Consider the following 14,851-nt stretch of genomic DNA (forward strand, 5'->3'; position numbering starts at 1 on the left):
AACATTAACTTAAAAATGATCACATTTATTTTAGCAAAAATTCCCTATTGAAGACAACATTTCTTCTCACTGTATAAAGCTGGTAATTTCCATCACAGTCATCCGTTTTAGTTATTTAAATCAAAAGAAAACATAGTAGGCCCAGGTTTGTCAGATGGCTACACCCCTCCACCATAAACATATTCTTATTCACGCACTCATACCAACACCCCATGTTCTCCCGGCTCCATCCAATGTGACATCACTGGAGGGACAGGGATCAACAGGTACATTGTGAGCCATGAGAGAACCCAAAGCCATCAGAGTGGCATCCCCATAGACGTAGGAGAAGTATTATAAATATATACAGTGAGTATATACAGTATATCTCAAATGGGATCCTGGTCTTTAGGATACATACTCAGCTGACTTCCAGAAGTGTCCTGGGTGGGAGAGCCTGCGGTTGAGCTTTGGCAGCTTCTCCAGCATGTCAGTCAGCTGGGTGAAGGAGGGACGCTCTTCTGGCTTGAAGGACCAACAGGCAGACAGTATCTCCTACAGGACAGGAGGGAGGGGGTATTTATCTCACATCCATCATTATGGTGATACACACAATGTACAGTAGATAATAATCCATTCCAACGTTTTGGCTCTGGTAGTACAATGTCAGTCTGTTTTATGATATCACTCGCAAACTGAGGATAATATTGTTTGGTTAATTATCATGTCAATACAGTACACTAAGCTTCCCAGAGGACATCACACTGCTCTTTGACCTTTGACCTTACCGTAACCTCCTTGCCAAGGCTGACCTTTGTCAGGACCTTCTTGATGCCCTCTCCGCTGCCCACCTGCCAGATGGTGGCCTCTGCCGGCTGGTTGGTGAGTGGCCAGCCACGGGCCTGCAGCTCGTACCAAATGGTGCTGGGGATTGAAATATACTGTACCTGAGTCCTAAGCCTGTATACAAACAGCATACACCTACTCACACATTCACTTCATGGGGAGCCACATTTCAGCCTATTTATGTATGTACCCCCCAAAAATCCAGTGTTGTTTGTTTTGAGCAAAGTTTTAAAAAAGCATTCAGATGTCCTATATTTAAGTATACTGAACAAAAATATAAACGCAACATGCAACAATTTCAAAGATTTTACTGAGTTACAGTTCATAGAAGGAAATCAGTCAACTGAAATACAGTGAGGGAAAAAAGTATTTGATCCCCTGCTGATTTTGTACGTTTGCCCACTGACAAAGAAATGATCAGTCTATAATTTTAATGGTAGGTTTATTTGAACAGTGAGAGACAGAATAACAACAAAAAAATCCAGAAAAACGCATGTCAAAAATGTTATAAATTGATTTGCATTTTAATGAGGGAAATAAGTATTTGACCCCTCTGCAAAACATGACTTAGTACTTGGTGGCAAAACCCTTGTTGGCAATCACAGAGGTCAGACGTTTCTTGTAGTTGGCCACCAGGTTTGCACACATCTCAGGAGGGATTTTGTCCCACTCCTCTTTGCAGATCTTCTCCAAGTCATTAAGGTTTTGAGGCTGACGTTTGGCAACTCGAACCTTCAGCTCCCTCCACAGATTTTCTATGGGATTAAGGTCTGGAGACTGGCTAGGCCACTTCAGGACCTTAATGTGCTTCTTCTTGAGCCACTCTTTTGCTGCCTTGGCCGTGTGTTTTGGGTCATTGTCATGCTGGAATACCCATCCACGACCCATTTTCAATGCCCTGGCTGAGGGAAGGAGGTTCTCACCCAAGATTTGACGGTACTTGGCCCCGTCTAACGTCCCTTTGATGCGGTGAAGTTGTCCTGTCCCCTTAGCAGAAAAACACCCCCAAAGCATAATGTTTCCACCTCCATGTTTGATGGTGGGGATGGTGTTCTTGGGGTCATAGGCAGCATTCCTCCTCCTCCAAACACGGCGAGTTGAGTTGATGCCAAAGAGCTCCATTTTGGTCTCATCTGACCACAACACTTTCAACCAGTTCCCCCTAAATCATTCAGATGTTCATTGGCAAACTTCAGACGGGCATGTATATGTGCTTTCTTGAGCAGGGGGACCTTGCGGGCGCTGCAGGATTTCAGTCCTTCACGGCGTAGTGTGTTACCAATTGTTTTCTTGGTGACTATGGTCCCAGCTGCCTCGAGATCATTGACAAGATCCTCCCGTGTAGTTCTGGGTTGATTCCTCACCGTTCTCATGATCATTGCAACTCCACGAGGTGAGATCTTGCATGGAGCCCCAGGCCGAGGGAGATTGACAGTTCTTTTGTGTTTCTTCCATTTGCGAATAATCACACCAACTGTTGTCACCTTCTCACCAAGCTGCTTGGCGATGGTCTTGTAGCCCATTCCAGCCTTGTGTAGGTCTACAATCTTGTCCCTGACATCCTTGGAGAGCTCTTTGGTCTTGGCCATGGTGGAGAGTTTGGAATCTGATTGATTGATTGCTTCTGTGGACAGGTGTCTTTTATACAGGTAACAAGCTGTGATTAGAAGCACTCCCTTTAACAGTGTGCTCCTAATCTCGGCTCTTTACCTGTATAAAAGACACCTGGGAGCCAGAAATCTTTCTGATTGAGAGGGGGTCAAATACTTTTTTCCCTCATTAAAATGCAAATCAATTTATAACATTTTTGACATGCGTTTTTCTGGATTTTGTTGATGTTATTCTATCTCTCACTGTTCAAATAAACCTACCATTAAAATTATAGACTGATCATTTCTTTGTCAGTGGGCAAACGTACAAAATCAGCAGGGGATCAAATACTTTTTTCCCTCACTGTAGATCCACCCACTTGGGAGCCAGGCCCACCCACTGGGAAGCCAGGCCCAGCCAATCAGAATCAGTTTTTCCCCACAAAAGGGCTTTATTACAGACAGAAATATTCCTCAGCACCCCCTCCATTCTCTGGCAACAGCTCTGTTGGACATTCCTGCAGTCAGCATGCCAATTGCACGCTCCCTCAAAACTTGAGACATCTGTGGCATTGTGTTGTGTGACAAAACTGCACATTTTAGAGTGGCCTTTTATTGTCCCCAGTACAAGGTGCACCTGTGTAATGATCATGCTGTTTAATCAGCAAAGGAGAAATGCTCACTAACACTGATGAAAACAAATGTGTGCTCAACATTTTAGAAGAATAAGCTTTTTGTGCATATGGAAAATGTCTGGGATCTTTTATTTCAGCTCATGAAACATGGGAACAACACTTTACATGTTGCGTTTATATTTTTGTTCAGTATAAATGCAGCATTATTATTATGGCAGGATGTAAGATGAGAGGAAGTTGTGTGTACCCAAAGGCGTAGATGTCTGCAGCGTTGGAGAAAGGCAGGCGGTCCTCATGGTTCCCAGTGCCCATCCTGCGGACGATCTCAGGGGCCAGGTAGTAGATCCAGCCATGAGGGAGCCTCAGCTCATTCTCTCGCCTGGACACACACACACAGACCAAGACACACACATCAAGACACACACAGACACACAAACAGACACCCACAGATGGACAACCGTAAACTTTTGATCCTTTATCTGGACTCAAAAGGTGTAGAAGTATACTCCACAGTGTGTTTAACTTTTGACAACGTTTTATTTTGCTTACCTCTTGTGGTACTCTTGTACCACTCCGGACATTCCAAAAAGGCCAAAGTCTGTGATTACCACTTTGTTTGTGTCATAGAACACATTCTTGGACTTCAGGTCCTTGTGAACGATTCCTTTAGCATGAAGGTAGCCCATACCCTGAGGAAGAGGTCAGAGTTGAGTCACTTTCAGTGAAAGGAAGAGTAGGCTACTTACAATGTACTTACAATTCAAGAAAAGTCGAGTAGTACCACACCTTAACAATTTCCTGAGCGATCTGCCTTGTCTTGTTGATGTCTAGCGTGTTCTTGGCATCTCTTACAACAGAGAATAGTGTCCGACCTTTGCAGAAACTGAGAGAAAACAAGAGGAAATGTCAGGGGGAAAAGGAAGTCAAAACAAAGCCTTTCCTGGTTTCCTCATTTGTTAAACCAAGACACATTTAATACCTCTCATAGATTGATTCAAGGGTTCCAGCTTTTCCCTGCTCAACGCCCCTAACCATCCCCACCTCCCTTTCCCCCTTCCCTCCCACTAACCTGGTGATGATGGCGAGGTGTGGCGGGGCCATGCAGGCCCCCATAAAGAGGACCACGTTCTCGTGGCGGGTCTGTCTGTAGTTCATCACCTCCTTCTTAAACAGCTTCAGGTGGTCCTGGTTATTACCATCTATCTCCAGCAGCCGGATGGCCACCTCTCCATGCCAGCGCCCCTTATGCACCTTCCCCCAACGGCCCTGGAATAGGGAGGTACAGTATGGGTACTTGTGTTATTAGCTACCTTGTAGCCTATTTATTTCTGTTCCCATTCAAGGAACTCTATTTTAAGTCCATTGGCCTTTTTTTGGGGGGGGGGGGGGGGGGGGGATACCAATTGACTTTGAATATGAGCCCTACTACCCCAACTCTGTGTAGATACAGCTGTTGTCATATACACTCAGTTGCCAGTTTATTAGGTACACCCATCTAGTACCGGGTCAGACCCCTCTGTAGCCATGAAGGGATGCAACAATGTTCAGACGCTGTGGTGTTCAAACATTACAAAATTGGTATCAAGGGACCTAACGTGCGCAAGGAAAACATTCCCCACACCATTACACCACTGCCACCAGCCTGTACCATTGACAACAGGCAGGATGGGGCCTTGGACTCAGCATGACGCAACAGGAACTGGGATTCGTCGGATCAGGCAATGTTTTTCCACTCCTCAATTGTCCAGTGTTGGTGATCGCGTGCCCACTGGAACCTCTTCTTCTTGTTTTTAGCTGATAGGAGTGGAACCCGGTGTGGTCGTCTGCTGCAATAGCCCATCCGTAACAAGGGCCGACGAGTTGTGCGTTCCGAGATACCGTTCTGCACACCACTGTTGTACTGCACCGTTATTTGCCTGTTTGTGGCCCACCTGTTAGCTTGCACAATTCTTGCCATTCTCCTTCGACCTCTCTCATCAACAAGCTGTTTTCACCCACAGGACTGCCGCTGACTGGATGTTTTTTGTTTGTCCCACCATTCTCAGTAAACCATAGACACAATTTTGCGTGAAAAGCCCAGGAGTCCGGCCGTTTCTGAGACACTGGAACCGACGCACCAGGCACCGACGATCATGGCACGCTCAAGGTCACTTTAGTCACTCGTTATGCCCATTCTAACGTTCAATCATACAGTAACCTAATGCCTCCATGCCTGTCTGCCTGTATTATATAGCAAGCCACGGCCATGTGACTCACTGTCTGTAGGAGCGAACCATTTTCGTGAACAGGGTGGTGTACCTAATAAACTGACCACTGAGTGTATATTTACCACTATGTAAAGCTATAGTCATTCACCTTGCCAATGAGCTCCCCCAGCTCCAGCTGCTCGTAGGGAATGTCCCACTCCTGCAGGTACACGCTGGTCTGGCTGGCCTTACGAGAGATGGGCCCCCTCCATTGGCTCCCGGCCATTCGGCCCCGGTAGCTGGGCAGGTCCTCTAGCTCATCCCCATCACACTCTCTGTTTGAGTGGCCCTTCTCTCTGCCCTCCCTGCTACCGTTTCCCTCATCCTCCTCTCCTGGGTATTCCTCCTCTTCTGCCTCCTCTTCCTGAATACACAGAGACAAAGCATGCACAAATTGTGTCATGTCAACCCAAACAAAACATACAATTAGGCCGATATTCAATCAATTGCAGATTGCAGATTTCTGGAAATCAGTTTCAGAAGTCTGTTAGATTATTTAGCTGGTTTATTTGCTCACAACAGCACAGGTAGAGAGATTGGAATAAAAACTGAAACCCAAACAGAGAACCAACCTTTTATTAAGTTTTCTATATGGTAAAATGATCATGTCAGTATCATTGCACCACATAATTAACTAGACTAGAGAACTGTCACTAGATCAGGTTATGCTGCTGGGTGGTTTCCCCATTGCAAAAAATGGAACCATCTTCTCTTTCACTTCCTCAGCAACTACCGAACAATACAAACGATTTGTTGAGTTCTTCAAGGCTAAAATCAACACCATTTGACAGAACATTGTATCCTCCAACCTCAACCCCACTCTGGCTCCTACCCCACCACCCATATCTGCTCAGCTGCTTTCAACCTGTTCAACAATTCTCTTCACACTGGGCAGGTGCAGTCACTGTTCAACATCGCTGCCATCACCCCCTTGCTCAAGAAACCATCCCTTGACCATGACCTCCTCTCAAACTACAGGCCTATTTCCAACCTGCCATTTTTATCTGATGTCCTGGAAAAGATGGTGGCAACTCAGCTTCACTCATACATCAGTGCTAACCAGCTTTATGAAGCTCACCAGTCTGGCTTTAGGCTCTTGCACAGTACTGAGATAGCTCTGGCGAAGGTTGTAAATGACCTTCACATGGCTGCAGATACAGGATCCCCCACCATCTTGATTCTTCTCAACCTCAGTGCTGCTTTTGACACAGTAGATCACACCATTCTACTGCAGCGCTTCAGAGAGCACACTGCCATCTGCCCTAAACTGGTTTAACTCCTACCTCTATAACCACAAGCAGTACATCACCCTCGGTGAGGCAAGATCAGAGGAGTACCCCATAGCCTGCGGTGTCCCACAATAGTCAGTGTTAGGACCTATCCTCTTCCTACTCTACATGCTCCCACTTGGCCAGATCTTCAGACAGCACAGTGTCCAATTCCACTGCTACGCAGACGACACACAGGTGTACATTAAAACAAAGCCTGACTCAACATCTGCTCTGTCAACATTGTCCAACTGTCTGGAAGAGGTCAAATCTTGGATGCAGAACAACTTCCTCCAACTCAACAGCAGCAAGACAGAGGCAATGGTGATAGGCAGCCCCCAGCAGATCACCAACTCCTGCAGCATCCGCCCTGCCATAAACAGCCATATCATCCCCCTCTCCTCATTCATCACTAATTTGGGTTTGAAATTCGTCCCTGCTGTCTCCTTCAATGCCCACATTAGTCACGTCTGTTAAACTCCATTCTTTCACCTGAAGAACATCTCCCGCCTAAGACCCTCTCTCACCACATCTGATGCAGAAAAGCTAATCCATACATTCATTTTCTCCAGAATTGATTATGGGAACGCAGTACTTGGGGCCCTGCCTGCAAATTCAAAACTACAGCTCATCCAAAAGGGTGCTGCAAGGATTCTGACAAAAACTAAAAAGTCTGCCCACATCACCCACCATCCTTGCTGAGCTCCATTGGCTACCTGTTCCTTAAATAATTGACTATAACATTCTCCTCCTCATCTGAAAAACCCTACATGGCATCTGACCCACCCACCTACCTTGGGGAGCATGCCTTTTCCTCCCAAGCACCACACCTATGGAACTCCCTCCCTGATAATCTCAGGGCTGTTCAGACTGTTGGGGCTTTTAAAGCTGGCCTTAACACTCATCTCTATCAGCTGGCCTACCCTTCCTCCTAGACTTTGACTGTTGCTTTCATGATATAGTTAGATATACATATTTGTTTTTTAAACTATTTTTCTACTTTCTATTTTATTTTATGCACTTTGAGATTATTCTTGTATAATGAAAAGCGCTTTATAAATTTAATTAATTAATTGTTATTATTATTATATTCCTGCCACCGGGGATTTTGGGTACTCACCGCTCCACATTCCTGTCCCTGACATGGAGGGTCTGATTGGGCCAGTTGCTGTGTGTCTCTGTGGGGACAAACATCACCATAAACAGGGGTTCCTAACTTTAACCTAACCCTGTCTAGTAGAAACTATGGTAAACTTTGGTGGGACTTACAGTAGACAATGTGGGTGAAAAACCACAGCATTTTAAATGGTCTTTACTCTGACTCTATATTGACTTTGTCATTAAAAGCTGTTGCCTCTTACCCAGTGTCATGATAGCCTTCAGAGTGTAGTCCAACAGGATACGGTGAAGAGGAAACATCTGTGTGTGGGACACAAATATCTGATTCATAGTAAAACTATTATTTAACTAAGCCAATCTGTCTTCACTTCACTTCAGAGCATGCATCCTCTAAATTGTGATGGCTGCCTCTAACTCTGTCAGACCATACACAGCGCCAAGCAGCACAGTCAGTCAGTTCACCTCTTTGCTCGCCAGAGGGCAGGCATGCACTATAAAAGCCAAAGCTATCAGCATGTAATATTATGGCTCTGCTAAAGGCTTGTCATAAACTACAGCAGCAGACGACAACACATGAAAAGGGGACGGTACTGTACTTCTAGGGCAGGACTACAGGACACACAGGGAAGGAGTGGTGTTAACTCATTGTTAACTCACCAGGGAAGATAAACTGTCTAGGTTGTAAATAACTGCCAGCTAAAGGACAAGAGGAGAAACAACCACCAGAGGAAAATGGAGAGGAGAGAGCGATATGATTGGGTTAGACAAGGTTAGACAAGCCACAAGCCGTTAAGGAGATGTTATAATAGGATATGATTAGTGGTAAAAGAGCAAATTAAGTGTGATTAGGAATTGGAATATGATTAGAGATGTGCTATTACTGGCTTAGGGTAGATTTGGAGTTCAGTGTTGTGAGTTAGAGGAACAGAGTAGGAATCTAGAGTCTTTGGGGGAATGCCTGTGAGAGATACTGGCTTAGGGTAGATTTAGAGTTTAGTGTTGTGAGTTAGAGGAACACAGTAGGAATCTAGAGTCTTTGGGGGAATGCCTGTGAGAGATACTGGAGAAGTGTTGCTTTGGAGTAAAACAGAGTGGAACAGAGTAGGAATCTAGAGAGTGCTTGGGCCTGTCATAGTGAGGGCCTGACCTGGGAAGTGGAAGCGGCTGTCTCGGGGCCCTTGGGTGCCGGGCGAGGGGTTGGGGGGCGGCGTGGCGGTGATGCTGGGGGGGTTGCTCTGCTGAAAGGGGGTGGGTGAGGAGGGCGTAGAGGAAGTGGTGGAGGAGGGGTTACTGCTGGAATCCATCTGGCTCAGCATGGGAGGGTAGTCCTGAGAGAGGGTTTTCAACAGAAAGGTTTCATAAATTAAGGTTCAGGACAAATTATAGGTTCCATGTATGGTGACATTACTATTAATACACATACACACATGTATGCTTAAACACTAATTTTCTACCTTTTTGGTTAGCACCTTTGGTAAAGTGCCAAACTGGATTGGTAACTCGGCCGTACGGTCAATTTGATTATTGATATCTGAAGGTACGGATTCTGCCCGGCGGATTTGCGGGACTGAAATATAGGGAACAATGATTCAGTACTAAATTGACATTCTTGGGATGTACCGGGAAAATGATAATTATATTGTGCATTTTTTGTTGTTTTGTATGCAGGAATGGACAAGGACTTACGTGGGAGAAAAGATATCCTGCAGGGAAGAGCTTCTTTGGTACATTTGTTATGGCACTTTAACCTGGAAGCAGAGGAGACAGTAGTTCGCAGAGGAGCACAGAGTGACTTGATAACAAATGAAAGTGGAGATGTATAGAAGGCTTCTTCTTACTTGCAGTGTTTGCACTTAACACCAAACATCATGTTCCTATGACACACCTGGCATGTCTGTGAGAGCCAGGATTTGGTTGAAAACCTTAGAAGGAGAGAGAGAAGCAAAACATGAATATATTTCACAACTTCTAATGTTGGAGTTGCCTACTGGGTAGTGGACAAACTAGAATGTTCCAGAGAAGTGTGTTAGAATTCTGCCAGATCCCAAATGGTTTTCATTGGAATCTGTTATCTCTTTTCCCCAAACTGTTACGCAAGATCAAAATGAATAAATACACACTTTCCAGTCAGATAAACACTGGGTCTGACTGAGTGTCTGCATAACTAAAATTCTCAGATTCTTGAGGCGCCATTCTCACCAGACCGATGCAAGAAATGTTTGGGGTCTGTGCCAAGGTAGAATGCTGAGCTCAAAACCGGGAATGTATTTTTTTCACAATCCCATCACATACTCCACTAAGACCCAGAGGGCCTCTAGGGCTTAAACAATAGATACGTAAGTATGGTGTCGTACAGGTCTTGATGATGATGATGATGATGATGTGTCCTACCTGTGTGTTACAGAGAGGCCGATATCTCTCCTCATCTGTGGAGACCCCCGATGCAATGCCAGGTTATCTGGAAGGGAATGAGAGAGAGGGAGTGTGAGAGGAGCTAGACAGAGGACAGGAGATAGAAAGACAGAGGGAAGAGAGAGCCAAACAAAGAGTGGGAGAAAGAAAGAGGGAGAAAAGTGATGGAGTTCCAATCGAGTATGAGGGAAACAGAAAAATAGGAAAAGAGAGAGAGGGAAACGCAGAAAGGCAGAGTTCCCAGGTTCCACTGGGGCATCAGGACTCACGCTCCAGCAGTGTAGGGGTGCCTGGGAGGGTGTAGGGGGCGGTGGCCGGGCCAGGGGTGCGGGCGGAGTCTTCACACCCGTTCCCACTGCTACTGTTGATGTGAACGTTCAGGAGCAGCTTGTTATTCTTCCCACCCCTGCAGAACAGAGAGAGGGTTAGCTGTGTGGGTCACTCAGAGAACAGACACATCATTCACACAGAAACAAACTCATTCCATAGGTTTTGACTCAAACACCCACACTTGCGATGAAAATGGCCACACATATTCAATAGCGAAAACACAAAATAGCTAGTTCAATCAACAAAGGAAAACAGCAAAATAGCTGCCTTCATTTATTTATTTAAAGACGACAGAATAGAGAAACACCCACTTTGTGTTGGGCACTGGCTCTTCTATGCGGTTGGCCAGCTGTGACTCTTGGCTCTTGCTGCGTGTGAGGGTGATGTTGAAGGGGAGTTGCAGCAGCTTTCGGGAAGGGGGCGGGGACGTGCGTGGGGGGTGCTTGGTGCGTCTCTTGGAGGGAGGGGAATTGGACAGGAGCAGTGGCGAGGAGGGGAAAGCGTCCGACATGCCTCCTGTATAGACTTGATGCCTTTTATTGTCCACACAGGGTATGACAGTCACAGAAACAGAACGGGCGTGGGCGTGGGGACTGAGGATGGAGCCACGGGGTAGGGTGGTGGGGGTGGAGGGGCGGCGGTCCGAAGGAGGTAAGGTGTTACTGTCGCGGCGGGGCGGCTCTGATATCCAGGGTCCTGGGTCTTCGCTGATGTCCCCACCTAAAGCAGAGGTCAGAGGTTAGAGTTACAAACAGTACTAAACTACAGAGCACACAGCACCAATAAGCAGTGTTATTAATTACAGAAAAATACCATAATGGTGTGACTGACCTGTCTCAGTGGCACTCTTTAGGCAGGAGAGGGCAGCAGTGAGTCGAGAGCACTCCTCTGGTTTGGAGCCCAGCCTTCTCATGGTGTCCTGCACCTGACAACTGGACATCTGCAGCAAAGCATCCAGGGACAGCTTCACAGGTACAGCCTAGAGAGAGAGAGTGAGTGAGAGTGAGAGTATGAGTGAGAGAGAGAGAGAGAGAGAGAGAGAGAGAGAGAGAGAGAGAGAGAGAGAGAGAGAGAGAGAGAGAGAGAGAGAGAGAGAGAGAGAGAGAGAGAGAGAGAGAGAGAGAGAGAGATGGAGAGAGAGAGAGGATGAGAATGAGAAAGGGAGGATGGAAGGAGACCTGAAACAGTTGGGTAGAAGACTGAGGCAGGGAGGTGTGTGTGCCAGAGATGAAGTAAAGAGAGAAGGGTGAGAGAGAGAGAAACGTGGGCAATGTGTGTGTGTGGTTGTCTCAGACAAGTTGCTATGACATTCTACACAGACGTGCTGTGACACACTATCAACCCAACCCTCAGACAGGACTGTGTCAACCCTGTGTCACTTCAGGGCAGGCAGGGAGTGGGGGACATTGTGTAAGATGTGACATTTGGTCACTCTGGAGGTTACTTGGTGGCTATTTCAAGTCCAATGAAAAACACTATCCTTAAAGGGATAGCTACACTGAACAAAAATATAAATGCAACATGTAAAGTGTTGGTCCCATGTTTCATGACCTGAAATAAAAGATCCCCGAAATGTTCCATACGCACAAATGCTTATTTCTCTAAAATGTTGAGCACAAATTTGTTTACCTCCAAGTTAGTAAACATTTCTCCTTTGCCAAGATAATACATCCACCTGACAGGTGTGCCATATCAAGAAGCTGATTAAACAGCATGATCATGATCCTTGCACAGGTGCACCTTGTGCTGGGGACAATAAAAGGCCTTAGTGGCCACAATGCCACAGATGTCTCAAGTTTTGAGGGAGCTTGCAGTTGGCATGCTGACTGCAGGAATGTCCACCAGAGCTGTTGCCAGATAATTTAATTTTAATTTCTCTACCATAAGCCGCCTCCAACATCGTTTAAGAGAATTTGGCAGTATGTCCAACCGGCCTCACAACCGCAGACCACGTGTATGGCGTCATGTGGGCGAGCGGTTTGCTGATGTCAACGTTGTGAACAGAGTACCCCATGGTGGCGGTGGGGTTATGGTATGGGCAGGCATAAGCTACTGACATTTTATCGATGGCAATTTTAATGCACAGAAATACTGTGATGCAATCCTTAGGCCCATTTTGAGGCCCATTTTTTTAAGGTATCTGTGACCTACAGATGCATATCTGTAATCCCAGTCATGTGACATCCATAGATTAATTTATTTCAGTTGACTGATTTCCTCATATGAACTGTAACTGAGTAAAATATTAGAAATTGTTGCATGTTGCGTTTATATTTTTGTTCAGTATAGTTCACTCAGAGATTTCCGAGATGAGGTACCCCAGTGCTGGACTGGTGAGTTCCGGAATCTACTGGCAAGCCACGAAAATAAGGCTTAACCCATATACCACCATCAACCCCCGTTGTTTTACCGGAATGAATTCTCCCACCTCTGGTCTCCCTACGACAGTCCTCAGCCCAGTGGACCGTACTAACCAGAGTGGTGTGGTAGGGGGGTTTCTGGGATGGAGGCTTAATCACCTGGCAACCATGTGCTTCCTGCATTGTCTCCATGGTAAATGGATGAAAGAGGTGGGATGAAATGGGCAAAAGGGAGCATGAAGTGGTGTTTGGCCCAGTGAGGGAGGCAGAAGACTGAGGAGTTGGATTTGATCTAGGTCTATTAGTTATTGTCACGATCTGGAGACCACTGAGTATACGTTTCTACAGTCATATCAATGCTGCTCTGGAAAACTGGGGCTTGAATCAACTTCAAAGGCCCTTTGCCTAGTTTCTTACTGTGGCATGTTTATTTTACTGTAGTATCTCACAATACTCATGGAAATAAAAAAGGTATTTCTTTCCCTGCTTCACTGAAATGATGAGACCTGGTTATCAGAATTCTACTTCATAAAGGCTATTCCCAATAACCTAGCTGACCATAACGTTAATATGTCCACACAACAATGGACCTCAATACATTTGACATTCAGAGTCATCAGCTGAGACAAGCACTGAGACTACACAGCTGTAGAATAGCAGGTCACCTTCCCCAAGCCCTCACACTGACTCCCTCACCCCCTAAGAACCACTGGCCTTCACAGCAGGGCCCAGGAGGTTGGGCAACTGGTGACAACAGACATGCCGGGTTCTATTTTCAGTCGTTGTTATTTTGGAAGGGACATGGTTGGGACTAGAGGCCTAGATAAGTGCCCACTTATTCCAGTAGTAGCAGGATCAAAGGGAGGGTGGAGTGGGTGGAAGCGGGCCAGACCAGGGCTACTGTTCTGTATCTGTATCTGGGCAGATGGATAGAGAGGAGAGTCCCAGGATACAGAGCCCCTGGCTGGAACCTCCTCATTAAAACCTGATAACTTCTTTGCCTGTCATGCCTATTGCCTAAGGTATTGCTTCTTCAATAAGCACTGTGGCACTTAATGTGTATTGAGGTGGCAATGGTCTAACGTGGAACTCAATCCCTCCATAGAATGTCACTTTCTTCTTATCAGCAGACAGAATTTTTACCCACAACAAAAGACAAGCTGAGCTGGAAATTCACCAGGAAGCAAGGTTTCTAATGGGGATAGGGTTTTGCTTGAAGGTACCTTTAGACTCTTTATCTTAGGACTATATGACACAATCTCAACCAACTGCACTGTCATGCCAGCCAGAGACAAATGTCAGTAGAACATGTCCAACTATTCACTCATCTGCAGAGCACACACAGTAGCTGTGTGTGTGAGAGAGAGAGACACACACACACACACACACACTGCGTGCTGTGGGTTATTATACTGTGTGTGGGGCAGGCCAGAACTTCAAACTGAAAGCATATGAAAAGGCTGACACATACCGATACCTGGGTATCAGCCTATCTGGGCATGTCATGACTGGCTGTGTTTGGTGTTGACGTAACTGAATAATGATAGAACAGATGACTGACTGACTACACAGAACCAGAGAGAGATTTCCAAAAGCAGCTCAACTAATCAGTCCCTTACCACAAACAGACACATGATTACGCACACCATGAACACACACAAACCACTTATCTCATCCCTGTCCCACCTGCACCCATTAAACCTCTAAAAGTCTTTACTACTATAGCCCATAAAAACGCATTGAATAACACATTCATAAATGGCAACAAAATTAATCATAAGGAATATAAGGTTTTGAAGTGTCTGTCATACATCTAGGAGATATACGAAAGCTCAGGAAATATTTTGGTTCTTTTGGACACATATTTAAACCCTTATTTTTGTTGGCACAAAACGACCTCCATACTTCCATTAATTTGTATGCGTTACCTTCAGACGAGTCCCGTTGCACTTGTGGGGGTCGTAGAGCAAAACGGAGAAAACCATCGTGTTCGTAAGAGTCTCATCTTTCCAGTGTAAGCCAAACCGTTCGGACGCTACAGACATTTTGTGAGAAGATGAGAACATT

The 14,851-nt window shown here is 45.8% G+C and overlaps 1 protein-coding gene across 1 annotated transcript in view; it reads right to left on the minus strand.

The window, feature by feature from the left end:
• LOC311106197 (kinase suppressor of Ras 1-like) overlaps positions 1 to 14,851 on the minus strand; it is a gene marked incomplete at its 5' end in the record, with an annotated part of 56,530 nt that continues 41,679 nt past the window's right edge. Inside the window, 17 exons of the mRNA XM_084148509.1 lie at positions 1 to 534; positions 768 to 903; positions 3,297 to 3,428; positions 3,599 to 3,738; positions 3,836 to 3,932; positions 4,119 to 4,315; positions 5,405 to 5,659; positions 7,684 to 7,741; positions 7,925 to 7,982; positions 8,830 to 9,010; positions 9,137 to 9,249; positions 9,369 to 9,430; positions 9,521 to 9,604; positions 10,074 to 10,140; positions 10,364 to 10,500; positions 10,736 to 11,144; positions 11,256 to 11,403. Coding sequence (XP_084004635.1) covers positions 388 to 534; positions 768 to 903; positions 3,297 to 3,428; positions 3,599 to 3,738; positions 3,836 to 3,932; positions 4,119 to 4,315; positions 5,405 to 5,659; positions 7,684 to 7,741; positions 7,925 to 7,982; positions 8,830 to 9,010; positions 9,137 to 9,249; positions 9,369 to 9,430; positions 9,521 to 9,604; positions 10,074 to 10,140; positions 10,364 to 10,500; positions 10,736 to 11,144; positions 11,256 to 11,403 — 2,421 coding nt within the window. The 3' untranslated portion in view covers positions 1 to 387. The remainder of the gene's footprint in view (positions 535 to 767; positions 904 to 3,296; positions 3,429 to 3,598; positions 3,739 to 3,835; positions 3,933 to 4,118; positions 4,316 to 5,404; positions 5,660 to 7,683; positions 7,742 to 7,924; positions 7,983 to 8,829; positions 9,011 to 9,136; positions 9,250 to 9,368; positions 9,431 to 9,520; positions 9,605 to 10,073; positions 10,141 to 10,363; positions 10,501 to 10,735; positions 11,145 to 11,255; positions 11,404 to 14,851) is intronic.

The sequence above is a fragment of the Coregonus lavaretus genome (genome assembly GCF_964263955.1).
Source record: "Coregonus lavaretus genome assembly, chromosome: 30".
NCBI lineage: Eukaryota > Metazoa > Chordata > Actinopteri > Salmoniformes > Salmonidae > Coregonus > Coregonus lavaretus.